General features: G+C 50.2%; 9 protein-coding genes across 10 annotated transcripts; 2 read left to right on the forward strand and 7 right to left on the reverse strand.

Moving 5' to 3' along the window:
• Positions 1-499: 499 nt before the first annotated feature.
• On the reverse strand, positions 500-3,871 carry STE23 (a-pheromone processing metallopeptidase Ste23; the record flags this gene model as incomplete). Its single annotated transcript, XM_046090174.1, has 2 exons — positions 500-3,577; positions 3,641-3,871. 2 exons carry the CDS (start codon positions 3,869-3,871, stop codon positions 500-502), a joined length of 3,309 nt encoding a protein of 1,102 aa, XP_045946147.1.
• Positions 3,872-4,459: 588 nt separating this feature from the next.
• LDX57_008453 (uncharacterized protein) lies at positions 4,460-5,675 on the forward strand (the record flags this gene model as incomplete). The annotated part of the gene is made up of 1 exon (XM_046090175.1): positions 4,460-5,675. The coding sequence occupies exon 1, from the start codon at positions 5,445-5,447 to the stop codon at positions 5,673-5,675; it is 231 nt and encodes a 76-aa protein (XP_045946148.1). The 5' UTR covers positions 4,460-5,444.
• Positions 5,676-9,681: 4,006 nt separating this feature from the next.
• LDX57_008454 (uncharacterized protein) lies at positions 9,682-9,864 on the reverse strand (the record flags this gene model as incomplete). Its single annotated transcript, XM_046090176.1, has 1 exon — positions 9,682-9,864. One exon carries the CDS (start codon positions 9,862-9,864, stop codon positions 9,682-9,684), a length of 183 nt encoding a protein of 60 aa, XP_045946149.1.
• Positions 9,865-11,256: 1,392 nt separating this feature from the next.
• LDX57_008455 (uncharacterized protein) lies at positions 11,257-12,718 on the reverse strand (the record flags this gene model as incomplete). The annotated part of the gene is made up of 3 exons (XM_046090177.1): positions 11,948-12,718; positions 11,350-11,889; positions 11,257-11,299 (listed from the first exon to the last, which is right to left on the reverse strand). The coding sequence occupies exons 1-3, from the start codon at positions 12,385-12,387 to the stop codon at positions 11,257-11,259; spliced, it is 1,023 nt and encodes a 340-aa protein (XP_045946150.1). The 5' UTR covers positions 12,388-12,718.
• A 623-nt stretch (positions 12,719-13,341) lies between these two features.
• Positions 13,342-14,760, forward strand: LDX57_008456 (uncharacterized protein; the record flags this gene model as incomplete). Its single annotated transcript, XM_046090178.1, has 1 exon — positions 13,342-14,760. The coding sequence occupies one exon, from the start codon at positions 13,342-13,344 to the stop codon at positions 14,758-14,760; it is 1,419 nt and encodes a 472-aa protein (XP_045946151.1).
• Positions 14,761-15,182: 422 nt separating this feature from the next.
• LDX57_008457 (putative BYS1 domain protein) lies at positions 15,183-15,656 on the reverse strand (the record flags this gene model as incomplete). Its single annotated transcript, XM_046090179.1, has 1 exon — positions 15,183-15,656. One exon carries the CDS (start codon positions 15,654-15,656, stop codon positions 15,183-15,185), a length of 474 nt encoding a protein of 157 aa, XP_045946152.1.
• Positions 15,657-17,823: 2,167 nt separating this feature from the next.
• Positions 17,824-18,564, reverse strand: HDA1_1 (Histone deacetylase hda1; the record flags this gene model as incomplete). Its single annotated transcript, XM_046090180.1, has 4 exons — positions 17,824-18,060; positions 18,156-18,262; positions 18,329-18,408; positions 18,473-18,564. 4 exons carry the CDS (start codon positions 18,562-18,564, stop codon positions 17,824-17,826), a joined length of 516 nt encoding a protein of 171 aa, XP_045946153.1.
• Positions 18,565-19,000: 436 nt separating this feature from the next.
• Positions 19,001-20,993, reverse strand: hdaA (histone deacetylase hdaA; the record flags this gene model as incomplete). Its single annotated transcript, XM_046090181.1, has 8 exons — positions 19,001-19,116; positions 19,169-19,379; positions 19,429-19,556; positions 19,606-19,718; positions 19,767-19,905; positions 19,961-19,974; positions 20,028-20,316; positions 20,369-20,993. 8 exons carry the CDS (start codon positions 20,991-20,993, stop codon positions 19,001-19,003), a joined length of 1,635 nt encoding a protein of 544 aa, XP_045946154.1.
• Positions 20,994-21,748: 755 nt separating this feature from the next.
• Positions 21,749-23,637, reverse strand: gpdA. Of its 2 annotated transcripts, XM_046090182.1 has the most exons (8): positions 23,547-23,637; positions 23,408-23,431; positions 23,300-23,335; positions 23,220-23,233; positions 23,030-23,093; positions 22,275-22,959; positions 22,045-22,215; positions 21,749-21,983 (listed from the first exon to the last, which is right to left on the reverse strand). In XM_046090182.1, exons 2-8 carry the CDS (start codon positions 23,417-23,419, stop codon positions 21,955-21,957), a joined length of 1,011 nt encoding a protein of 336 aa, XP_045946155.1. In that variant the 5' UTR covers positions 23,420-23,431; positions 23,547-23,637; the 3' UTR covers positions 21,749-21,954. The 2 variants fall into 2 exon arrangements, with proteins under 2 accessions (XP_045946155.1, XP_045946156.1); XM_046090183.1 differs by having other exon boundaries at positions 23,408-23,637.
• Between the last annotated feature and the right edge of the window lie 981 nt (positions 23,638-24,618).

Raw genomic sequence — 24,618 nt, forward strand, 5'->3', positions numbered from 1 at the left:
GTGATAAATGATATGGCTGGTTTAACAAACGAGATAAACGGAAGCTCACGCCAAGCCGTGATGCTAAGATAGTAATCAGGTAGCCTAGTAGCCCAAGCAGCCATTATACTTTCCAATATCTCATGTTTTCCAATTGCTGCCAATCCGTGTTGAAGTGGCAGCCTGAAGTGACTTCCTGAGGCTGCCAGGCATTCCATCTACCCGCTGTAGAATGTCTTCAGTTCTAGGTAGTTCTTCATCGACTAATGTCTATTCAAACTACTCTAGCAATGTGACATGTTAGACAGTCAACCCCTACTAGCCCTACAATGGCTATGACCTGGTATGAGACTATCGTCAAATGAATATTCAAGAATGTTGAATCTCTAGTGCTACATGCCATCCCCAATGCTAGATCCCAGCAAATCCGACTAGATCCAGAATATGCTAACCCAAACCCAACCTCAACCAATTGTTCATCCAATCCAACCGATACATAGTAACATCATGTCTATCTCGCTCAAAGTTTCGCATCAAAGTCTTCAAATTCACTCAGATCGGTGAGCGGGCTGGGCCCGGCACTAACGGCCAGACGCGCCTTGTACTCGGGCACGTTGGTAATGTAGGTCGGGTGCTGAGCTTCGCCAGCCTTGGCTTCTCCGTTGGTCGTCGGTTCTTCAAGGCCGAGCTGCTTCAGGTGCACGCCCAAGTTCTGCTCTGCCTGTTTGAGAACGGGCTCGATCTGCTGCTCGGACAGGCTCATTTCGGAGCCCAGGAAGGTCTTGAGAGTGTCGAGAATCTGGCTCTCCGCTCCCGGCGATACCTCGAGCTTGGCAAACGCAGCAGACAGACGGTCCGAGTCGACCGCAAATCCAGCGGCCTCCAGCTGCTTGCCAAGAGCAGACACCAAGCGAGTCTTGGGTTCACCAGATTCCGCGCCGTCCACGTAGGGACCGCTCTGCGCCTTGAGGTGAATCGCAACCTTGGCCCGAGTGGGAGATTCGGGGTTGACGTACTGGTGGAAGAACTGCACGAGTTCGTCCTTGGACAGAGCCCTCACGTTGGCGGCGTCGGACTCGTTCTGCACAAAGTCGAAATACTCAGAGCCGATGTGGGTCCAGAAACGGTTGGTCTCAGAGCTCAGGTTCTTCAATTTCTCGAGGCGCTTGTTGATGACGCTGCGCTTGTGGCCTTCGAATTCGTCGTCCGTCATCCGCTCCAGATCACGCCCGAAGTTGCCGAGGAAGGCATCGATACGCGACTCCAGGTACTGCGCGGTGCGCTCGCTCTGAATGATGACCCGGTAACCAGCGGTGGTGGCAGAATAACGCGCACCGCTCCAGACGACGTAGCCAAGCTGCTCCTTGCTTCGAAGCTGGTCAAATGCCGGCTCGTCCGTCATCTGGGAAAACAGCAGCAGCTTCGCCCGGAGAACCTTGTCGGTGATGTCACCCATGAAGAGATAGTATTCGATGCAGTGGTTCACGTTGGCCGGGTCCTTGAGCGTGCGCTCATAAACGTAGTTGGATCCCGGAGGAATGATCATGTTGCGCCTCACGTGCCACTGCGACTGGGGCAGGATGCGGCTCTGAAGGATGGTCTCGACGGAGTCGGTCATGCGCAAAGCATCCTCCTTGTACAAGTTGCCGTGGGCAAGAATCTCGATATGGTTTTGACTGAGCAACTGAGGGTAGAAACAGGCGATGTCCTTGGCTTCGATGTGCTCCAACTCGGCCGCGTACTGTTCGTTGATCCATGTCTTCTCAGCAGTCAGATACCGGGTGTAATCTCCGACCTGATAAAACGGCTGTTGATACTCGGCGTTCTTATAGGCGCGGGTCAGACGCTCCTTGATAACATCAAACCGGTCTTGCTTGATTTCCAAGTCCCGCATGCTAGTCAGCACCTTTTCTAGGAGCACGGCCATCTTATCGTTGTAACCGCCCACCGAAACGTCCAACCCAAAGATGCTGGCGGACAGATGGTAATCTAGGCCGGCAAGTTCGGCGTCGTAGGAGTACTCCACGAGCGCATCTCGAACGAGCTCGCAGTAGAATTTGGCTTTCACAAGGTTAGCCGGCGTGGTCCACACCAAGGGATTCCGGAGCGTGATATGAACGGTGGCCTTGGGCACCCAGAACTGATCGTCCTTCTTGAACCACAGGCGAACGTGGTCATCGTGGCGAATGAGCTTGGGCGTTTTGGCGCATTCGGATACCTCCTTTTTCTCCACCGAGAGCCTGGTAGGAACGAATTCGTTCTTGTGCGGCATGTGCAGTGCGGACAGTCGCTTCTCGGGGGTGGTCGCCAGCGCCTCGTGGATGCTGGCCATGAAGTCTTGAGGCACGTCTTCAACCTTGTATTCCGTTCCGTACCATTTCTCCTTACAGTCCCAGTCTCCAGGGATGTCCTGCGAGACGATGATCATGCGGAAGTTATCGGCGCGGAAATACGAAAGGGCCTTCTTGATCAACTCGGGGTCAAACTTGCGGAATAGCGAGCCGCTAAGAAGCCACTCTCTGGGGAGCTGCTTCTGCATGACGCTGCTCAGACGGCTTGTGAAGCGACTGGCGGGAGACTTCTGCTTGAATCGGAACTCCACCTCTGCCAGGTTCTTGGATTCGTCGAAGATCCACTGTTCCGGCTCCCGCTCTTTCAGCATGGCGATATACTCAAACACCACCTTGGCAACTTCGCGGTACTGGTTCAATCCCTCCTGCGTCAGACGAATCGACACGGTGAAAAAGGCAGAACCGGGGCAGATGGGCATCACTCCGGCGGAAAGACCGTTGGCCCAGCCCTTGGCCTTCACATACGCCAAGATACTACCCGGTCCTTCGTGGCCGATCAAGTGGCTGATGTACCGGCTCGGCTGCGACTCGTACAAAAACTCCTCGTCAAGGAAGGGGAAGAAGATGTCAATGGAGCGGCTGTCCATGACGGGCTTGGCGAAGATCTGCTTACACATATCGCTGGGCAACCACGGCTGCACGTGATCCCAGCGGTTCTGTGGTAGATCCTTGTTCTTGACTCCGGCAAACAACTCCCCAACCCACTGCTCCATCTCGTCCAGGGACTCTCGTCCGAGCACCACCAGCTTCATCCGGTTGGCCGAATAGTGCTTCTCGTAGAACTTGATAAATTCGCTGCGAACGTCGACGCCGCGTTTCTGCGGCTCCTCTTTCAGCGTCTGCAGGTTGCCGGTGGAGAAGTGGTGGTATGGGTGAGCGGGATTCGACAGGGACTTGTTGAGTTGCATCAGACGCCACAAGTCGCTCTGCAGGTTCTTCTTGTTTTCGGAGTCCACCGCTCTCAGCTCACGATCCAGGGTCGATTCCAAAAATAGAGGTGACACGAAAAACTGTGCGAATCGATCCAAAGCGCCATACAAGGGCGACGGGCCGGCGGTGCTGACATCGGAAGTGGAAGTCGTGCCATTCGCCGCGCTGGGGGTAGATGTGCCACTGGAAGACGCGTCACTCGATGTCGAAGTGGCAGACACTTCGAAGAAGTAGTTGGTCTCGGTAGCAGCGGTGTAGGCGTTTGACGAGCCCGAATGGGCCGCTAGGTATTGGTTGTATGCGTTCTCTTTGGGATACTGTGAAGTTGTCGCAACTGATTAGCCACCCCACCTGAGAACAAATCATGAGTCCAGACTTACCTTTTCCGTTCCCATGAACAGCATGTGCTCTAAAGCATGACCAATACCGGGCAAATCATCCGGGTCGGAGAAGTTGCCGGCATTTACGTTCAGCGCCGCGCTGGCTTTATCGGTCTCCGGGTCGTGAACCAGAAGTGCCTCCAACTTGTTGGGCAGGCGAACCACGCGGTACGATCGGTCATCGATTTCCGGCTTCTCCAAGTTCTCGGTGATGCGATCGATCGAGCCCATGGTGGCGGGACGGGTGGAAAAAGAGGCACTGAGGAACGGGGAGCAGGACGGAGGAAAGGACGGGGTCCAGCAAGGACGAGGGGAGAGGACCCGTGGCGAAATAGATTGGGCAGAAGGGGTGATCGCCGCAGGGGCGCCTGAAAGCGTAAAGGAGCGATAAGGTGCAGGAGAAAGCAGGGCTCTGACGTTCCACTGGCGGAGAGTTGCAGAGGACCTTGGAGGCATACAGCACTGGAGAAGGAGGGAGAAAAGGGCCGCTAGAGATGCAGGCAAGTTTAGAGTTGCCGGGGATCAAAGCGGAGGGAGAAGAAAGGATAGAGAAGGTATCGGACAGGATCCAGTGAGGAAATAGTCTAGAACAAGTAAACCAGGACAATTGGAAGGAAGGGATAGGAGATCTATGAACAGCTGGAGGGAGGAAGGAGGGCAAAATCAATCACGACATCCGCGAGTGACGAACAATCATCGCCGTGGGGAGGCGAGGCGGTGAGCCGCTTATATGCCGCGGCTGGAGGGCGGTGAACCTTGCCTGGATATGTTATTTTATCCCATCTTCCTTCTTCCCTTTTTCTCCACCTTCTTGTCTGTGAAGGTTACCGGGTTCATCCGGAGAGTGGGCGCAGTCTCTGGTGGTCATCATCAGGACACGTGTATCTCCCCTGCAGTGAATCATCTAAGTCAGCCCTAGACCGACTGATGCGCAATGCTCTGCGAAACATTCCACAATGAACTGCCGACGCCACCAAGGTTTCTGGGCAAATTTAAGCGAGGTAATTGACTGGTGGCCACAGTTGGTAGGGTCAACTCTCATGTTTCATGTCCCATGTTATATGGTTAGTTGATTGGACTTCCTGCCAGCTTCTTCAGCAGGGGACACGTTGCTATGCTTCAGGGACCGTGAATGCGGGGGATGTGGGGTTGGGATCTAAGACATGATAGACACGATCCTCGCAGGGCTTGACCTGAGAGGAACCACATGGATATCCCGGTTTGGAGTGGTGTGAATTTAGGGCTAAGCTTGGTCAAATCGACTGGCATGCTAGAACAAAAATGATACACATTTAAAATTTCCAAATTAATGTGGACATGGTATGATGAAATCCTGCTAATTAACTGACTATACCCCTGCTAGGATATGTAACCATCCATATCCCTGCAATCTCAAATTATGGCCTCAATTCACACATATTAGAGATTCACCGCTACATACGGGATCATGAATACACTCATGCAGATATTTCCTTCAGGATATAGGATTCACCTGTAATATTGTTGCTACAGAAACCTCTTCTATCAGGCAACATGATAAATTACCTGGTCCAAATTTTGTGGAAGACCCCGGCATTCGTATGAAAATTGGGAACTTCCATCTTCCTGGACTGAAATCCTGCATTCGAAGCGGAGGACTCCGGCATGCTGAATGCTGCATTTCGCATATAAGAAAGGGCTCTTTCTTCTAGATAGATGATCATACCGATAACCCATTTGAATTCTTAAGGATCTTGAGAACCCGTACAATTCCACTCCCAAATCTACTCCAAATCCACTCCAAACCCTCCTATCCACCATCACCATGAAATTCGATATTCGTTTCATCTTCACTCTCCTCATCGCGCTGGCCATCGTGGCAGCTGCGAGCCCCACCGTCGCTGGTGATACCGATGCTGGCGATACCGATACCGATGCTGATCAACTTGAGGCGCGCGACGGCAACTACAAAAAAACCTGTGAAGCTTCCTGCACCTACAACTCGGACTGCGCTGGTTTTTGCCGCAAATGTCTCGGGGGTCGTTGTCGGAGGTAGCAAGAGCCGAGACTTTTGATCCGAAATGACTGCTCTCGAATCTGTTATCTGGCTTGCTCTTCTTCTCCTAGCCGACCTCCTCGATTAGGTGTACGGCGACCCTCTCAACAGACTGGACGAATTCTTTAAGGAATTTTTTGACGCTTGGGATGAGATATCTTGATATCAGTTGTCTTTTGGGCCTGTTTGGATGTTTCTTAACTACGATCCTGTCTAGTCAATCAATTCATGGGGATTTGAGACCGGCACGGGGAAAGTCTGCCAATTTCTCCAGCCTCGTTACAAATTGGAATTATCTATGCGACGTAGCATCTTATGTTCTATATTAATATAGAGACTTTAAGCTTTCTTCTCATTTCATTAGTAAGTATTTTCTTTTGAAATGAAAGATTCTGGTATACTTTTCAACAAACCTCGACTAATAGAAGACGGCTCTTTGATGTAGATGAGTAAACATGTTAATAATTATATTTGAATTCACGAAGATCTTGATAGCCAATACCGCTTCCTATGCCGATTTCACATAGATTCTCGCTAGGCCGCCTGGAATATTCACAGATCCAGTCACCAAGATGCCAACGATGCTTCCCTTCTTCATGTGTGAATATGTGCACAAATGCTGGATCCTGGCTTTATAGCCCTCGAAGCCCGCGCCGGTCGACCTGATCTTTCGCACCCTTACAACTAGAAATCATTGAGTCGAAAGCCTTTCAATATACGAAGAACGAGGATATAACAAGCAGTTTTACAATCAAAATAAAATCACTGGGTCGCGAAACCCATCCATTCTCTTTTAACTGCCGGTAGGCGACTCGATGACATTACCCTCTTCACGTTCCTCCGGTCCATAAAAAGTTCCGGGCCAACAAGCGCTTCTACGCAGATGGAGCGGAACGACACAAAAGTATACAAAGATCATTACAGTCTGGTCAAGAAAGACCAAAGGGATGCAGGAATTCCCGGGCTTGTCATAAGCAAAATGCTTGATTGCACAAATGTCAGCTGGCACTGTACATGGATGACCGCTACGCGAGATAGCTCTCTCTCTTATTACATTCTTGAAGTCAATTACTGGGCTTCTCCCCTGCCACAATTGCGAATGAACAGCTGATGTACTCACCCTTAATCCGAACAAGGGAAAGGTGCGCGGCCATGACCCAGGCGGCAACCTGTCGCACCCACGCAAAGACTATTCCCTTTGACACTGAATTTTCAACTCAAGTGGGTTTTCGGCACTCAATTCAGCTGTCTTTAAGGGGCCATGCCAGAGCAATCTAGACTTTTGCGGATTGTCAATGAGGCTAGCCCAACAATTTCCTGGGGTTTTCGAAAACCCCAACACTTTATTGCCTTGGATAACGAGAACACTACAGGACAATTCAGTTGGTAGATGGAATAATGCTGGAGACCCTGGTATACGAGCTTGTCATTCAAGATGAAATTGTCACAGCCCCCTGCGCATTATGCAAGGATCAATATCCGCAAAAGCGATCAGAGCACATATAGCTATTGGCCGTAAATATAACTAGGGCAGATAGCGCGTTACATGGACGACCGATATGGGTTCTTCAGCATGTATGGGAAAACCTGGTTTGTGAAGCGCATTGACGATAACCACTTCGCCATATGGCCACCGATCAGCTCCAAGCAGATCTTTCCAGGCTAATATATTCGACGACTTCGGGAGCTGGGGGAGTACCAAGATTGCGTTTGACCTCGCCTTGTTAATTGTGGCAATCCCCGATCCGAATGCCTTTCTAGCCATGGAGAGTTTGGAGTACGTGCATTGTCTACGGCCATCGTGGCAATTCTGTTGCATGCAAACAGCATAGCGTTACCGCAACGTCCAGAACATGATCTCAGATCTTCAGAAGGAGCGCGACCGCATCAAAAGGATTTACCTCAACAAATATTATGTTCTTGGAAATGTCTTTGCGGCATCTGGTTTAAAAGAGAAACCGCTCCCATCTGTACTAAAGGTGGACGGCACAGACCAGCTGAACGACGCCGATCTCAAGCACTTCGGAACGAAATGGACACCTATCCCATGTCAAGCAGGTGATGCACGCATTATTCATCCGGGCCTACCGCACGGTTCTACGGAGAATTGTGTACGAACTAGAAGAACCATCCTACCATGGTATGTAGCTGTCCAGGAGGATCATTCAACTCTCGAGATTCCAGAAGGCGGAACGTGGGAACAGTTGGCAGCAGCACATCGAGATCTCGTCCCTGGGCCCTTACATTCACTCCCTTCTCTTTTTCGACCTGGTCTAAACATGGCGGCATACACCGCGCCAGGAATCGACGCGTTTGTTGATGCTGCGATCGACGCGGCCCCCAACCCATCAACTTGGGGCTTCCACCACGGTAAGCAATGCTTCTCTGATACTCAGTTTAAACTCTTAACTGTTCAGGACCCGTCGAGCCCGTCAGGACTCCATAACAGATACTCCACGATATCATATACATTTCCGGCGGCAATTTCCCAGCGAGGCATGAGCCCGCTGGCTGAAGCATTGGTAGGAAAGACCAGGTATACGGATCCCTCGGTCATAGCCGAGCTGAATATCTTGTTTGGTGACGATTCACATGCGGCACGCGCACTGATTACGGACCATCGGAAAAATATTTCGATTGCAGCATGCAACGCCATACAAGAAGTGTTCAAACATGAGCGAGCTCTCTACAACAAGAGCTCCTTTATGGGAACACGCAAACGCAAACTTAAACACCGTTGATTAGGCCCTAGTCAGGGATCTAACAAGGTGTGTTGAAATACATTCTTTATGTGGCACTCTCAATATTTGCGCTAACAATCATTCTTTAGTTTCACGATCTGGGTGGCTTCCTTCCGAATCTGATTGGTTTTTCATGTTAGGGCACGGTCTATGGAAACACGGTCATACTACTAGACTAACCGAGAGAACCTACAACGGGCATCAACAGCTGCATACAGCTTGAGATCATAAAACTGGCAAAGATATTAGCACTCATGAGCATACCAGAATACACAGAATCCGCCATGACTTGGATTCATGGTTCAGAGGAACCTGGCAGCTATCGATATTCGAAGACGCCGATTATGCAATCTGGTATGGACTTCAATTAATATTGGATATTCATGTTTCATGGGCCAGTTAGAACCACTATGTGCCTTGTTTGAAGTATATGGCCGGCATGCAAGGCATGAATATTGTGCGTCTTAGCACAAAATGCACAGCAAAATACGGCGAAACAAACCAGGCAGGAAGAATGGTATCTTTCGTCTAAACGAGAATGCAGATAACCAACGCAAGGCCAGTCGTTATGGCAATCTACTATCACAATCACATATTCACGACTGTGTCAAGCAGCAATTTGCTGTTGCACGGATTATACACGAGCGAATTCATCAGAGCAATTGTTGGACTAGACTTTATGAACGAGAACCTGCAATAGCGGGTAGAAAAGATTCCCTCGTCATCTGTCTATGTTCGGATATCTCTTACTTGCGGATAGCTTCTGAATATGCAACACCCTGCCAGGCGCTCCTTTCTACACAGTTCCCATCAGCCAATCTTGTCAGCACACACTTGATCAAACACCTCATAAGTTTGGCCTACTATGTGAGCAAACTCCGATCGTGGAGTTTGGAAGCCAATCCATTTGATTTTATGTTGCGGTTCCGCAGCTAGCTGCAGGAAAGGGTCTACGGAATACCAGTCACCGACAAGTTGCTGAGTCGGCAGGTCTTCGGGGTTTGGCATTCCATCATCCCAAAACGATCATTCGATTGCTTAGAGGTATCCTGCGTGAGTGTGAGTTTGACGTAGACAGTGCTCACTATCGGATTGAGATCGAATTAGAGAGCCGGCCTTTGATCTCCAGCCCATTCTTGGTAATGCAGCCCGAGTTTCACCAATATCATGTGGCGGTTGGAGCCGACCACAAGCTCGACGAAGACCTGCCAAATTGGCACAAGCATACGTTGTTAAAGCCAGCGTTCCGACAGCAGCAGGAGATCTTACACCGAATACAACGCGACCAGAAGCATGGAGAATTGATCGTGAACACCGCCCTCATCACTCTCCTCCAGTCCATCAAGGAGCTCATCCCGGGGGCGACGAGCGGCTGCAGGGATATCTTTAGGCCAGCATGGCACGCGTGCAGTGGCAGCGATGCCCAATGTCTTCAGCGTGTTGGTCATGGGCAGGATGGTAAATCTACCGTTACCATGATCTTATAAAAGCCATTAGGGACTGAAGCCCAACACAGGCATGGTCTGATGCCCGTAAAGTTCAGTACGGAAATTTGTCCCAGGGGGGAAAGTAGTACTATGCCTTGAAGGTGATGCTGCTAATCGGGAGCAGCACACTGACTGTTCTGAGCTTGATTTGAAGTAGAGGAAGACCTCTGTGATGATGCCGAACTGCCATGGATCATCAATGTGACTAGCCTGAATACCGTTGCCGCCGGTTAATGGTTTATCGCGAGGTCGATTGATTTACAACCTGTTTTTTTTGGCCATTATACGACTTCATCAAGCCGCCTGAGTCATCTGGGCCATGGCCCTGGAAGAAGCCCCTACGGCACTATTGCATAATGCCTCGTCGAATCCTTTCTCTTTATTCCTTTCTTTTTTGGGAGAGACATTTCAGAAAGTGACAAGGAACTTATTCTGGGGGGTGAAGGACTATGTCCGTCGTCTGCATGCACCATCACAACTGAAGAAGACAGTTGTGCTTTTCCGAGATGCACATCTTCGCTACAGCAGCAGTCCAGCAGACATACCGAACCAGAGCCAGAGCAGAACCAGAAGGTTCATATACGTCAAATGTGGAGGCTTGCTCGGGATTTGCCTAAGTTCTTCAAAATACCCCGACGATTGGATGATGGAATATCCAACCTTCAGCACCACTCTTACTTACGTATTGATCGATTTATGAGGCGGCGAAACGAATGGTTGTAGAACACGGCCAAGAGGATGTCGGTAACATGGTTGGAAAAATGGAAACTGGGCAACTTCCAATCGCTAAGTTCGGAAAAGTGAGAGTCATGGAAGGACTACAGAGAATATTCGGACGGAACTGGACCTGCTCTTGGGCCTACAATAGAACCACCAACGGTACCGGACATCGGGAAAACACTCAACTCGGCCAATGTCAGAATAGGCGAAATAGTTCATGCATATTATGGGTTTGTTTCGACGCTTCCATGTGGCTTAATTTTCTAGACCAGGGTCCGATCCCTTCCCGTACTTGAGGAGTGGATCATGAAGTGGAAGGCTTCGTTCGGGTGCCCAAGCCTACCTCAGGGGAAGAAGTTCATCCGAAGCTCAATAATTGAGTGGGCTTTCAAGACCCGGGTAAAAGCAGTAAATAGAGCACCAACACTTTCAGAAACGCATGGTGGGAAGGGAGGCAATTTTAAAAAACAACGGAACAATTTGCATTGGGCGTCGCAAAACAGGATTGGATAAGACTATTACTTTCTTTCACAATTGATCAACCGAAGCACCGGTTTCTACCCAGATCCTTTCTGAACATCCAGCAACCCATCATCTATATTTATGTTGCTGTAGAATTTGTTATAGAACAGATCACAGAGCTGGTGTATCTCCCAGGGCAAAACTCGTCGGCAAACTAGATATAGGTTAGCACACATGAAACAATCAACGTACCGAAAAACTTACCCCTGAGGATAACGACTACCCTGCAAGATGCTCTTTTGAACAGCATCGTTAATCTGCGCCTGTTCTTCGTCGGTGACCTTTACATGAATAGCGCCCACATTCTCCCCAAGGTACTTAGTACTTCTTGTCCCGGGGATCGGAATGATATCGTCCCCTCGAGCCATCAACCACGCTATGGCCAGCTGTACGGGTGTGCATTCCTTGCTCGTAGCAATCGTCTTGAAGGTTTCGATCAGATCCAAGATTTTCGGGAAGTTCTCTGCAGAGTAGCGCGGCAAGGAGGCCAGAAACGGGTCATGAGCGAGATCCTTGTGGGACTTGTATCGCCCTGTTAGAAGTCCACGACCGATGGGGCTGTATGCAACAACAGCAACACCCAACTCCCGACATGTTCGAAGCAAGTCGATCTTGGGGTCTTCAATGTCCAGAGCGAAGGCACTGTATTCGACTTGCAGGGCGGAGATGGGATGTACTGCGTGCGCTCGTCGGAGGGTATCAGCGCTCACTTCGCTGAGGCCTAGGTAGCGAATCTTTCCCTCCCTAAAACATGGTTAATCTTTGTTCGCAGAAGAGGAATTCGAAGAGAGGGTCGACCTACTTCTTCAATTCCACCATTGCTTCAATAGTCTTCTCAATGGGCGTCTTCCCATCCACCCGATGACAATAATACAGATCAATCGTCTCAACGCCCAACTTGTCAAGACTTCTTTGGCACGCAGCCTTGACATATTCGGGACTGGAGTTCAACGTGATAAAGCCGTCGGCACCCATTGTAATCGCAAATTTGGTAGCTAAGAAGATGTCTTTAGCTTTCGCAGGATTCTTTCGGATCCATTTGCCGATCAGCTCTTCGCTGTCGAAGTACAGATCGGCCGTATCCCAGAAGTGCTCGCCAATCTCGTGGGCGTGGTCGAGCAAAGCAAAACGCTCTTCGTCGGTGCCTTTGGGCCCGTAGACACCGCCGATGCTCATCAGTCCGAGACCGACGCCGGTGACCTGGGGGCCATTTTTGCCGAGGGTTCTGGTGGGAAGAGACATCCTGCCTGTTGAAGAGAAGATTGATTGATTGAGATCCGGATACGATAGATTGGAAAGAGCTGGTTAGATGAGAGATAGAATATACTGCCATCAGAGCAGAAGATGGTCTTTTATAGAACTTCTATTTCGGATACAGCGGACATAGCAACGGAAATAGAGCTTTCAGACAACATTGTGGATGACACGATTAACTCCAGGACAGCGACTTCATGCACCCAAAGATGGGACGAGCGGAGAGCCTGAGGAATCCACATACAAGATGGCCGAATGGGGTAAGGCGCGCTCCACTACTTGCAACCAATCACGAGCATATATTTCCGACGCAGCCAATCTTCTTTAGGTTAGTCCCATCTCTTCCTTTATCGGTTAGCTCGTTTCATTCCATCATCGACCTGACTTCTCCCTTAATCACACACTTATTCTAGACAGTTCGATGGATTGACAGTTTCAGGACCCCCTTTTTACTTGAACTCATCATCATGCCGGTCTTTTCATCCGGTGGATAATATGATCATCGAAACAATGGGTGGGACATCCAAATCAAGTCCATCTTCCGGTTCTCGGAGGCCCGGGAGATACGTCAAGTCCGGATGTCGTACCTGCAAGTCAGTGCATTGCAGTTGGCTGGGAATTCATACCTACTGACGATGCTACAGAACTCGCCATGTCAAATGCGACGAAGAGAAGCCCGCTTGTCGGAAATGCACGAATTCCGGTAGAGTCTGCGATGGCTATGGAATCTTGTATAGCGGGACCAAAGGAACCCCAGGCAGTTCCGGACCGCTCGGTCTGGAGCGGGCCAGTACGAAGCCTTGGTGTTTTCTCATCAGTCGCAGCCCAGGTCCCCTTTCAGGTGTTGCGCAGGAAGAGCGGTCGTCGCTAGAATACTTCCGCCATGCGCCGGCGTTGAAACTAACCGGATTATTCAAATCTGAGTTCTGGGAGTCCCTAATCATGCAAACCTGCTTCGCCGAGTCGAGTGTCTTGCACGCTATCGTCGCCCTGGCAGCCGCGCATAGATCCCGCTTCTCCCCTTGGGAAAAGGAAATAGCGGCCAGCGCCAAGTCTTATGAGTCTTTCTCTTTGACGCAGTACAACAAGGCGATTAAGAGTCTGACTGCGCATGTGGCTGTTACGAACGTTGAGTCGATTCGTATTGCCGTCATAACCAGCATCGTGTTTGTCTGTCTTGAAATGCTGCGAGGGGAGTACACTTCAATGAATATGCACTTCCAACACGGCATCAACCTCCTCAATCTCTTGCAATCGAATAATAGAAGCTCCAGACAGGTGCGGCATATATTTGTACAGCAGACCCCTCAATCAACCGATGAACATATGATCCATGCATTTGCTCGTTTGCAGCTACAATTCATGATGCTAGGCTCGGGTCTATTCGATGATGATGCGCTGTTCACGCCTGCCTTTGTCTATGGACACCAACAAATTTCTATTCCCCGAGTCTTCTCAACAGTTCAAGAGGCAAGCCGGTCCTTCGACCAGATCCTCAACCGCGTTATTCGGCTCGTCTTGAAGTGTGCTGCAGATCAGATGAGCAGCGATGTCTACCCTCCGCCGCCGTCTCTGGCTTTGCTCAAAGAACAGGAATCCCTCCAGTCCACACTCGAGGACTGGATCGCAGCATTTGACAGCTCCATTTCACTACTAATATCACTGACGAACCACCATGGGGAGCTTGGCCTCCGCGTGCTCCGGGTTCACTGGACCATGGCCACAATACTGTTGTCGACATGTTTCGCGACCAAGCAAACAGCGTTCGATTCCCATACTTCGGCCTTTGAGTCCATTATCGACCAGGTTGAGGAGCTAGGAGCCATAGTTGCCAATACTCCTCGGTATATCGCGCCAACAAAGGAGAATAACTACGTATCGAGCTTTTGTCAGATAGGCGCTAGCTTCAGCATTGATCTCGGCTGTTACCCTCCGCTGTACTATACGGCCTTGAAGTGTCGCGTTCCTCACATTCGTCGACGCGCCATCTCCATTCTAAAGCTGTGTAGACATACCGAAGGTGTTTGGACAGGTCCATTGCTGGCACGCCTTGCTACGTGTGTTGTGGATGCTGAGGAGCGGGATTTCTCGGCTGTCTTACATTCTCAGGACATTGATGGAGACGAAGGCAGAGCCAATGGAGCTATGTCATTCATCCTCCCTGAATATTCTAGATTCTACTGTATACGCTGCTTGCTACCAAAAGAGAGCCGTGGTTGGTACGGATCAAGTGGCATGAACGCTGATGCCAAACCCAGCAAACGGACGGTGGGCACACTGATCTGTTATCGCTTTCGTCATGAATTGGGCAATAGCGGGGGATGGGAAGTCGAGTCGTACGATATTGACTTCAACGCGTGATGAGGTCCACTTCACTTCTTCAGTATATTCCACGTTAACACTGGGCTTTGGAACAAGTTCTTCAGAAGTGGTTAGGCATATCATCGATCACCATTCACACTCGCAATCCTACATCTGGTGTGAAAAGAGCTGAACTGAATGTGGTATGTATAAAGCAAGTGATACTCCATTTCTTAAGCAACAAAGTGGCATAATCCATACTGACATAGCTCTTGCGTACCATTAGATTATTCCTCGCAATCATTTCAAGCATAAAAACCGCACTTGGTTGAAACCAGTCATAAACCAGATCTCGCCAACAACAGATTCTCCTATCAACCAGATCCATCACATCCTCCTACCAGGCAATCCTCCTATCAGACCTCTTCATCGCCCATTGATCTTCGAAGGCCCATATCAGCACCTTCAACCTCATGAAACATTTAACAACCCGCCGCGCAAAGCGTCAAAGTCTCATCCGAGTTGGCCGAGCAAACCTTCACCTGGCTACCAGCGGGCCGAGTACCCTGAGGCCAGCAGATGTTCGAGCAACCAGTATCCTTAGGCTTCACGACCAAGGGGTTACCCGCGAACGGGTCTCCAAAGACATTGCTGAGGTCGTACCACAGCTGGTTTCCGTCCAGGGTGTACGCGTAGCTCAACTGCGGGCTACCGTTGTAGATGCCGTCGTTGGCCTTGGTAATCTTCAGCGTCACGCCGCCAGACGTGGCATCGTGACGGAATTGCTCGCTGTAGGAGGCTCCCGGCTGGATCGTCTTCTTGGGTCCGACGGATCCGCCGACGGACCAGAGATAGACGGGGAATTTGCAGTTGTTCTTGACGATGGCGGAGCCTACGGCTGAGACGAGAGGCGTGAACAGGAGGGTGAGGGTCAAGAGGAGGGTTTGGATTTGCATGTTGCTGGTTTGGTTTGCAGTTGGCTCTAGTTGACTTGATTGGGATGGAAAGAAATGGATAGATTGATGAGATGGGTGGATTGAAAGCTATCATCGGCGAGGGAATCGTCCTCCTTATATACCTTTCCTCTCACTCTTACTGAACCATTTCGAACCACTCAAATCCCTCCCCTTTTTCCATCTCACGTCGATCCGATCCCGCTTTTCTTCAAGAAACAAGGAACAAGGAACAGTGACCCCTCAAACCCAGCCCAGTCTCTCTCCTCGGCCCACCTCAAATCTGACTGACTAGACCCATTTCGTAAAGTAAAATGGGCTGATTCTCTGCCGCAGCAGCCAGGATCGTGGCGAACCAGTACGAAGTGAAGTGGCCGGGCACCGCACGGCTCAGACATGCATATCTACCTATCCACTAGGTAGTCCACATTACCCACGCATGGCATACCTTTCTGGAGGGCAAAGAGAGAGAAAATGCCGCGATTGCATACTGGTCACATCATGTCACATACGGTGTACACTGTGTACACCGTACCTACTGATGGTCAGACATGCAGCATGTCTCAGGTAATTCCGAGGTCAGAATGTAAGACTAGCTTCGGTAAGCTAAGTACGGAGTACATGGTTGGTAGGTAGCTGGTTCATCTGAGACAGTTACATTCATGGCACATATACACGGTGTACAGCCAAGCATGGGTGTCTACTCCATCGGACTTATTGTTGTGGTTAGGTATCTTTTACCTGGTAAGGCTGGTTAATATATCAACTACTTTCGCAAGTCTTTCTTGCTGTCTCAGTCCTACCTATACTATAAACACCATTATCTTTACGTATGTACTCAGTACGCGGTGAGCATACCCCACCAAACAAGTACGCAGTCAGACTAAAGATAAGTTAAACCCAACAAGATAGATAAGCAAGCAATCTAAGACAATCTCACAAATTAAAGTAAGTACTCCGTAAGTTACTACGAACCGAGCCATCGCCGTACGCCGTATGAATTAATTAAATCCAGATCAGCAGGTTCAGGTTTCCAGGTACAGTGAGCGCACTTTCTCCCAAAAGTCCCAAATCTTTTCATTTCCAGGTTCCAAACATTTCCCCTCCCGCCGATTACCGCCGACAGAGGGGTCTGGTTGGCGATGTCTCAGCTTTAGTTCCGGATAGCTTCTGCGGGCTGCGGAGGGGGGGATATAAATTATGGGGCTGCGGAGGGTCGGAAGTTCAGATGGGAAATGTCATAACGATGTCATGTGGATACTACTACTTCATAGGATACGATGGGCACAGTAGGTCAGGTATTTGTGTCTTAGGTATCTATCTGCGGTGTAGGGTCTCGTGGTGGCTTTTTAGATTGTTATTGGAATGTTCGTGTTGCTATTTTAGTTGTTGGTCGATGGCGATTCATGCATAGCTGTTTCTCAGGGTCCTCGGATATTTATCTATCTACTTACACTATACACAGTAGGTACATGCGATGTTTTTCCCCTAGTCGGAAATAGATACGATTCGAGGCTAATCTGGGGGGAATATTGAGTATAGATGATCGGTGTTTGTACACAGTATGAGGTCATGAATAAGTAAGTTCCTAGATTTGTTTGTGATTTAGTGAGTATTGTGGAGAAAGTATGGGGAAGGGTAAGAAATTGTATCGATCGACTACCTAACGAGTATCTTACCAGTTAACTAGGTAACTATCTACTGTAAAGGAAGGTAGGAAGAGAGGTAGGCTATACACCGGTGTACATGCCATTCCAGTTAACTAATTAATCAACTGGGATTAGAGTCACTTCTTCCGTTGTATACCTACTGTACCTTCCTGCACCGTATGTGTACAAACAGGAAACTCATAAAGTAATGTGAGACCTGCAGTCCCTTCCACGCGGTCCTATGACGATGACACTGACAGACACCAAAATAATATCTGGGGAAAAGACCTGAAGGATGGTTTCGGTTTCGGTTTCCCCGCACATGGCAACGCCACCGGGCGGAGGTTTTTAAGAAAAGTTAAAACAAAGTGAACAAGCTACCTAGGACCATGAGAATGATTTATTGGGAATAAGAAATATGGAAAGTAAAAGAAGACCTCAACACATCCCCCTCGCTCTCACCTCTCCCCGGTCGGAAAATCAACTCCCCCCAACTAACAACTAGTGTCGATTAAACTAAACTAGCTGATGTTGTTGGTGCTACCAGCATTCTGCTGCTGCTCTCCATCCGACTCGTCGCTATCTCGCACATCGACTCGTTCCTCGATCCACTTGCACACTTCCTCTTTATGGTGGAGCATCATCTCCGTGAGCCCGGCTTTAGGCGAGGAGAGAAGGTGGCCGTAGCGTTTTGACGGCTTACGTCGAGGCTCAGCGGTCCAAACTCCATGCGTGTGTGAAACAAATACGAGGGAGTTCTGGTGTGTAAGGTTAGCTTGATTTGCACCAGTTCACCACTTTTCGTTTTCTTTTCTAGACTCAACTGGGGCAGATGTTTAGGGCGAGAACTTACATCTTTGTACCATCTCGATAGCCAGGTTTGTGTGGGTGAGGCGATCGCTCGGACGGGGTTTTCTGCTACAAAGGAGATAACGCCGTTGACTCGTTTGTATAGGTTGTCTGGTAGGCTATGTTAGTGGTTCCTCTACCTTCTTTTTGCGTATTTGAAAGTGAAGATATAGATACCTCTGTTGATCAAAAGGTTGGCAACCCCAAAGAAAGCGTCGCCGACTCCCATGAAGATAACTTCGGTGGCCTCGTTGGGTCTATATCGGATTAGTTATTATATTTTTATCACATCGGCACATCGTAAAAGCTGCGTCCGCTTACTCAATATAGTTATCCCACAGATATCCAGCCAATTCTTCAGTGGCGGTGGGTCGATTACTATCTTCATCTTGATATTTACCGGGCGACTTCATCTTGTTAGCATACCATTTCATATATCACCACAGAGACACAATCTGCAAAAGGGCACTGTACTTACCTCTCCATTTGTCACATGCTTCGGTATGTTCACATCTATCACGGCGTATCCTTTAGAAGTCGCCCATGCAACATAGTCCTTCACAGAATCAGCCTTGCCCACGTTAGCCCTTTGTTAGGTCTAAGGCCAGTCAGAGAAGCTACTTACAAGCCACGTGTTGTGGGCTTCCAGCTTGTTGGTGACCGGGTGGGGAAGGCCCATGATATCAGGTCTGGTTTATTAGCGAGCATATTCTTGCTGTAATGTCTTGATCTCTTAAGGAGAGACTCACGGGTCATGGAAAATCACTATCAGCGGTACATGCTGGTAGTAGTTCGGGCTTTAAACGGTCAGTCGTTTATTTGTGATTGATAAATCCTGGGCCTGGGCAATTACCTAGCCAGAACTTGGTTTTCGAACGATTTTGATAGCCCGTTTCGGTAGATGTAGAGGGATGTGAGCTTGTAGTTGTCATAGAGGTGTTTGGCTTGGTATTGTCGAATCACATCTGAACCTATTATCAGATGATCCATTCATTACTGCTGATTTTCGTTCCTTACCATGAAGTCTATCAGTCCAAACCCCTTGGTTCTCTGGACCCTTGGGATACATGCATTTCCAGTAGTGCGATTGAACCATCATAACTCGTCTCACGGCGGACGTTGCAAGCTCCGAAGGGGTCGTTGAATGGAGGCGATCAGGTGGATCTCCCATGAGGGTTTTTGTGACCGCAAGCGCCGACTTGGAGATTGATCGGAAGTTATATCCACCCTGACAGATATTAGTCACAAGTGCGTTCTTACCGCAAGGATAAACATACCTCGAGGCAGACGGAAATCTTGCCATTTGCAAGGGTCATAAGCATGTGCGTCATATGAGCGTAGCAGGACGGTGTCACAAAACACCCTCCAAGTTCGTCTCCAACAGCAGCGTCAAACCCAGAGGCAACTTTGAAGGTGTTAGCTACAATCGCTCTTGCATTTAGGCAAGCACATACTTATTACTAGGTCAGGATTGAATTCCTGCGCAATCGGCATCACCACTTGCTGGAACGCGTACATGTAATCGCCATCACCCATACCCTGGCTGGGCCATGGGATATTGACATTCCTGGATGAATCAGATAAAGCCCAAATCGGCTTGATCGGTTAAACATACCGTCCAAGGCCAGCGCCCTTTCCACAATGATCCAAGTCACCTTCGTCACCACCTGGGTAGAATTTGCCATCTTGGTACACGTGAAGTGAGATGTACAAGACATTAGGGTCATCGTAGAAAGCCTTTTGAATGCCGTTTCCTATGAGATGTGAGTAAAGTTTTCATTAATAGCTTCCAAAGGTGGAGTGAAATACCATGATGAACGTCCCTAGACTTGTCAGCAAATTGTCAATATCATAGGACACAGGAACAAGCACTTACCAGTCCAGAATCAGAATCTTTCTGCAATCCTCGCCTAGCTCTTTCTGACACACACGAGCCGCAACCGACACATTGTTAAACAGGCAAAATCCCATCGTTTTATCGTGCTCGGCATGGTGACCTGGGGGCCGGATCACCGCAATAGCATTCTTGACTTCTCGTCGAGCAACGGCCAGACATGTTTCAATCGCTCCTCCGACAGACAGCAGGGAAGACGCGAAGGTCAGTTTGTTAAAGTAGATAGAGTCCCGCGTATGCTCTAGAGCAATGAGTTCGTCATCCGACATATCTGAAGAGAAATTAGCGGCCGCCACTTAACATCAAATCCTATCTGCGCCTACCTTTGGTACTCTCGACAAAGGCAAAATGATCTGGAGTATGAACCAGCCTGATCTCCTCCTCGGTAGCATTGCGGGCGCTGATCCGACTCAAGGGCCTCGCTACAAGGGGTTTCGAAGACTCAGGATCATCCACCAGTCCCGCTCGACATAGCTCCTTGAAGATGTAGTAAATACGTCTGGGATCTTCAGGATGCACGTCTGCAGTGGGGCGCACTTCGCAGTGATATCGCATTTGGACATCATAGCAGAGCCCCGACGAGAGGGAGGCAAGGGGAAGGCCCGTGCGAACAGAGACGTCGTCGTCCGACCAGTCCGAATTCTCCTCGACAAGACTGTCATCCTTGTCTGGATCTTCGATTTCACCTGAGTCAATGGATTTGGGAAGGCTTTTGGGCGGCGACACTCCCGGGCTGTCTGTCGAGTCGGGAGGCGGGAGGTTGGTTGGTTGACCAGGTAATGGCACCCTCACGGATTGCTCGAGTAGTGGAGGGGCCAGCCAGGGGTCCGATCGCCCATTGAGTTGTCCAGATACAGGCTGAGAGGTAGACTGGTGCGAGGCGACATGGGGAGCAGTATGGGAGCCTGCTTCTCCCATGACGGTATCTTCGTCTGCCTCGATAGCCATTGGGAAAGAGCAGAAATGAAAAGTGAGTTAAGTCAGGGATGATGTTCCTTGATCTAGGAAGTTTGACAGGTCTAGCGCTTCATGGCCGAGCCCAGTAAACACTAGAAAATGCTGGTTGGCCAGACTCTGGAGCTCTCACGCTCACTCTCTGCAGGACTAGTAACTAATAAAGAGGAAAGCAGGGAATGAGAAAGGAACCAAAGAGGCCAACGCAAACGCGACAAAGGTCACCGAGAGACGTCGACAAGGGATTTGTCACAAAACACCAAAATGAACTGAAATCCGCTATCAAAAGAACCCGAAGCCCAGAGGCTCGGTGACGAAGGCAGACCGGGCGTTCTAGTCTAGGAATCGTGGTTCATGCATGTACAGTAGCTCTAAAAAGCGCGGTTGACCTAGCTGCGGGCACGTGACCTTCACCGGCCAGACGGGTCTAGTCCCAGTAGGTAGTATACTCGTTATACTCCGTAGTCCGACGGGGAATTGAGTGTGAGCGTGGCGAGAGATATAAGACTGACAGGACGAGTGAATGAGTGATCCAACCCAGGGGTCAGCTGCGGTCATGCAATCGGAAGTGTTTGCACAGTCGTCGCAGGTTGTAAGTTGGAGCTTTTTCCTCGGTCGAGGTTCCTGCCACATTCCGAGTCTTCGCCGTGGCCAGTCAGAACAGCCCATTCGCCTGACCGCCTAGCTTAGTCACCGTGAACGAGATTGTGTTCCTTTCCTACGTCAACAAACTACCAACTCGATCTTCCGGACAAAGTGCATCAAATATCAACGTTGTATCATTTCATTACATAGTACGTTATCATATGCATTTTATGCTTGTCTCCAATCCTTCCCACCCTGTCAACAGGGGCCTCATCCTACGGCAGCTGGGAGAGCCGGCGACAAGCATTGAATCAGTGCACAACCAGGCAGTTTAAAGGAGACTCTTCGTCCCCACGATCCGTCCTGATTCCTACTGGCCGTCGACCTTGGAGATGTAGGCTAGAAGATATCGTTAGTACATCATTCTGTCGATGCGAGGGACCAAACCGAATGAACTTACTGATGAGGTCAACGACACGGCGGGAGTAACCCCACTCGTTGTCGTACCACGAAACCAGCTTGATGAAGTGGTCGTTGAGGGCGATACCGGCCTTGGCATCGAAGATGGAGGAGTGGTCATCACCGTTCAGGTCGGAAGAGACGATGTCGTCCTCGGTGTAGCCGAGAATGCCTATGACGGAAAGGTTAGCATACAGCGCACTCCACAGCTCGAGAAACAGCAATACGCACCCTTGAGCTCGCCCTCGGAGGCAGCCTTGATGGCCTTCTTGATGTCCTCGTAGGTGACGGACTTCTCGGTACGGCAGGTCAGGTCGACAACGGAGACGTTGGAGGTAGGCACACGCATGGCCATACCGGTGAGCTTGCCGTTGAGGGAGGGGATGACCTTGCCGACAGCCTTGGCAGCACCAGTGGAGCTGGGGATGATGTTCTGAGCGGCGGTACGGCCACCTCTCCAGTCCTTGGCGGAGGGAGCGTCGACAACCTTCTGGGTGGCGGTGTAGGAGTGGACGGTGGTCATGAGACCCTCAACGATACCGAACTGGTCGTTGATGACCTTGGCGAGGGGAGCCAGGCAGTTGGTGGTGCAAGAGGCGTTGGAGAGGACGTTGATGTCGGTCTTGTAGCTCTCGTGGTTGACACCCATGACGAACATGGGGGCGTCGGCGGAAGGAGCGGAGATGACAACCTTCTTGGCACCACCCTTCAAGTGAGCGGCGGCCTTCTCGTTGGTGGTGAAGACACCGGTGGACTCGACGATGTAGTCGGCACCGGCCTTGCCCCAGGGGATGGCAGCGGGGTCCTTCTCGGCGAAGAACTGAACCTTCTTGCCGTTGACGATGAGGCCCTGGTCGTAGGTCTCGACGGTACCCTGGAACTTGCCGTGGGTGCTGTCGTACTTGAGCATGTAGGCCTATGGATCCGAGTGCAAGTTAGTTTGTGTCACTTGGGGGTTCCTCATTTAGGTAACAGAAGGAACATACAGCATAGTGGGTCTCGATGAAGGGATCGTTGACGGCAACAACCTCAACGTCGTCGCGAGAGACGCTATAGAACATTGTCAGAGAGTGTTCCCATTGTCACAAAACGACCAGCTCGGTCAAAAGTGCTTTGAGGGGTACTCAAAGCCCTTGAAAACCGCAGCCCAATGAGAGGGTCATCAATGGCACTTACGCGTTACGGAAGACCTGGGTAGCTCATTAGCACGGTGGACGTCATCGATGAGGGGTAGGTAGGTCAAGGTAGTCACTCACAATACGTCCAATACGACCGAAGCCGTTGATTCCAACCTAGGATCGATTTGTTTAGTATCCTCGAACACCTTCCAAGCTTCTTCCAGCAATCGAGCCGGGTTGGCATACCTTGGTGGCCATTGTGATGGTAGTCTGAGAGATGGCGGGGTAGCTGTTAGTTTAAAAGCGGCAAGGACAAAGAGAGAGTGGATGATGGGGTATCTAGTATGAGGAATCAGGGGAAAGGACGAACGGGGGGAAGCCTTACTTTAAGTACGGGAGAGGGATTTGGATGGGAGAGGGATACTGAAGAGTGTGGAAGAGGAGAGAAAAGTTCAGCGGCGGGGGAGGGGGAAGAAAAGGGATCCCGAAAAAAAAGACTGACGCAACGACCGGGTCACCTCCAATCCGCACACCGGGCGGACAGACGGGGCAAAAGCTACAGCTTCCCCCCCCCAAAGCTGTCCAGGCTGGGAGAGGCGTCCCGACTTGCGCCGCTTGCCAGCTCGCCCGCCGCCCTTTTCCGGTTTCATACACCGGGCAAAGCAGGAGAGTCACGATATCTGCTCTGCTACTCTGCCCTCGGTAGCTGCCGGCTTGGCCAATGAGCGCCCGTAGTCGCGTCCATCTCGAGAATGTTTTGCCAGGCAGTCGGGATCTATGGGGTGACTCTAGCCTAGGCTATTACTCTACGCTTTCCGTCGCACGGCTGGCTGTTTTCGTGCCTGATCCGGCCGCATGATGTAACGGGGAATCGACCATCCCATGCCACCTTTTACCTCTGAAATCTGAATCCAGAGGGCCAGAAGAGGGGCACGCCGGCCTTTCCGCTTTCGGCCCGGTAGCTCGGCCCGGATTAACGATGGTCCCGCTGCCCCGCCTTCATAAGATCACGGCTGACTCAGCCGTCCGTCCTCTCCGGACTCCAGAAACCTTCACCGGGAGCCAGATGGGCCATCACGCGCCAGTCGAGTTTTTTCTTGATTATTGGATTCTCTTTTCTTTTATTTGTTTTGATCACCCAAAGGGGCAGTCAATGATCCACCGCTCGCATATCAATTGTTATGAACCCGGCATTGGATGGCCGCGGTGGCATGCCAACCCGTGGCGCATGGGGCAACTATCCATACTCTTTGTCGATCCAGATTCCAGACATTCGTACTTTGTATACTTTGATATAGGGACCCTGGTTGATAGACTAGTATCTACCCTGTAGCCTACTACACTCTACCCTCCGTCAAGGGTATCTATTGCATGATCCTGATCTTGAGTTCAATGGCCTGATTGAGGCCTGAGCAAAGTGGCACCAACCTCCTGAGTACGGTGTAATGTCCCAGGCC

The sequence above is a fragment of the Aspergillus melleus genome (assembly GCF_016097325.1).
Source record: "Aspergillus melleus strain CBS 546.65 chromosome Unknown contig4, whole genome shotgun sequence".
Lineage (NCBI taxonomy): Eukaryota > Fungi > Ascomycota > Eurotiomycetes > Eurotiales > Aspergillaceae > Aspergillus > Aspergillus melleus.

Coding starts and splice junctions, on each gene's coding strand:
- gpdA (XM_046090182.1), bottom strand. Junction 22,216..22,274: donor CTCCGAGGGCGAGCTCAAGG/GTGCGTATTGCT, acceptor TTTCCGTCATAG/GCATTCTCGGCTACACCGAG. Junction 21,984..22,044: donor CCGTGTCGTTGACCTCATCA/GTAAGTTCATTC, acceptor GATATCTTCTAG/CCTACATCTCCAAGGTCGAC.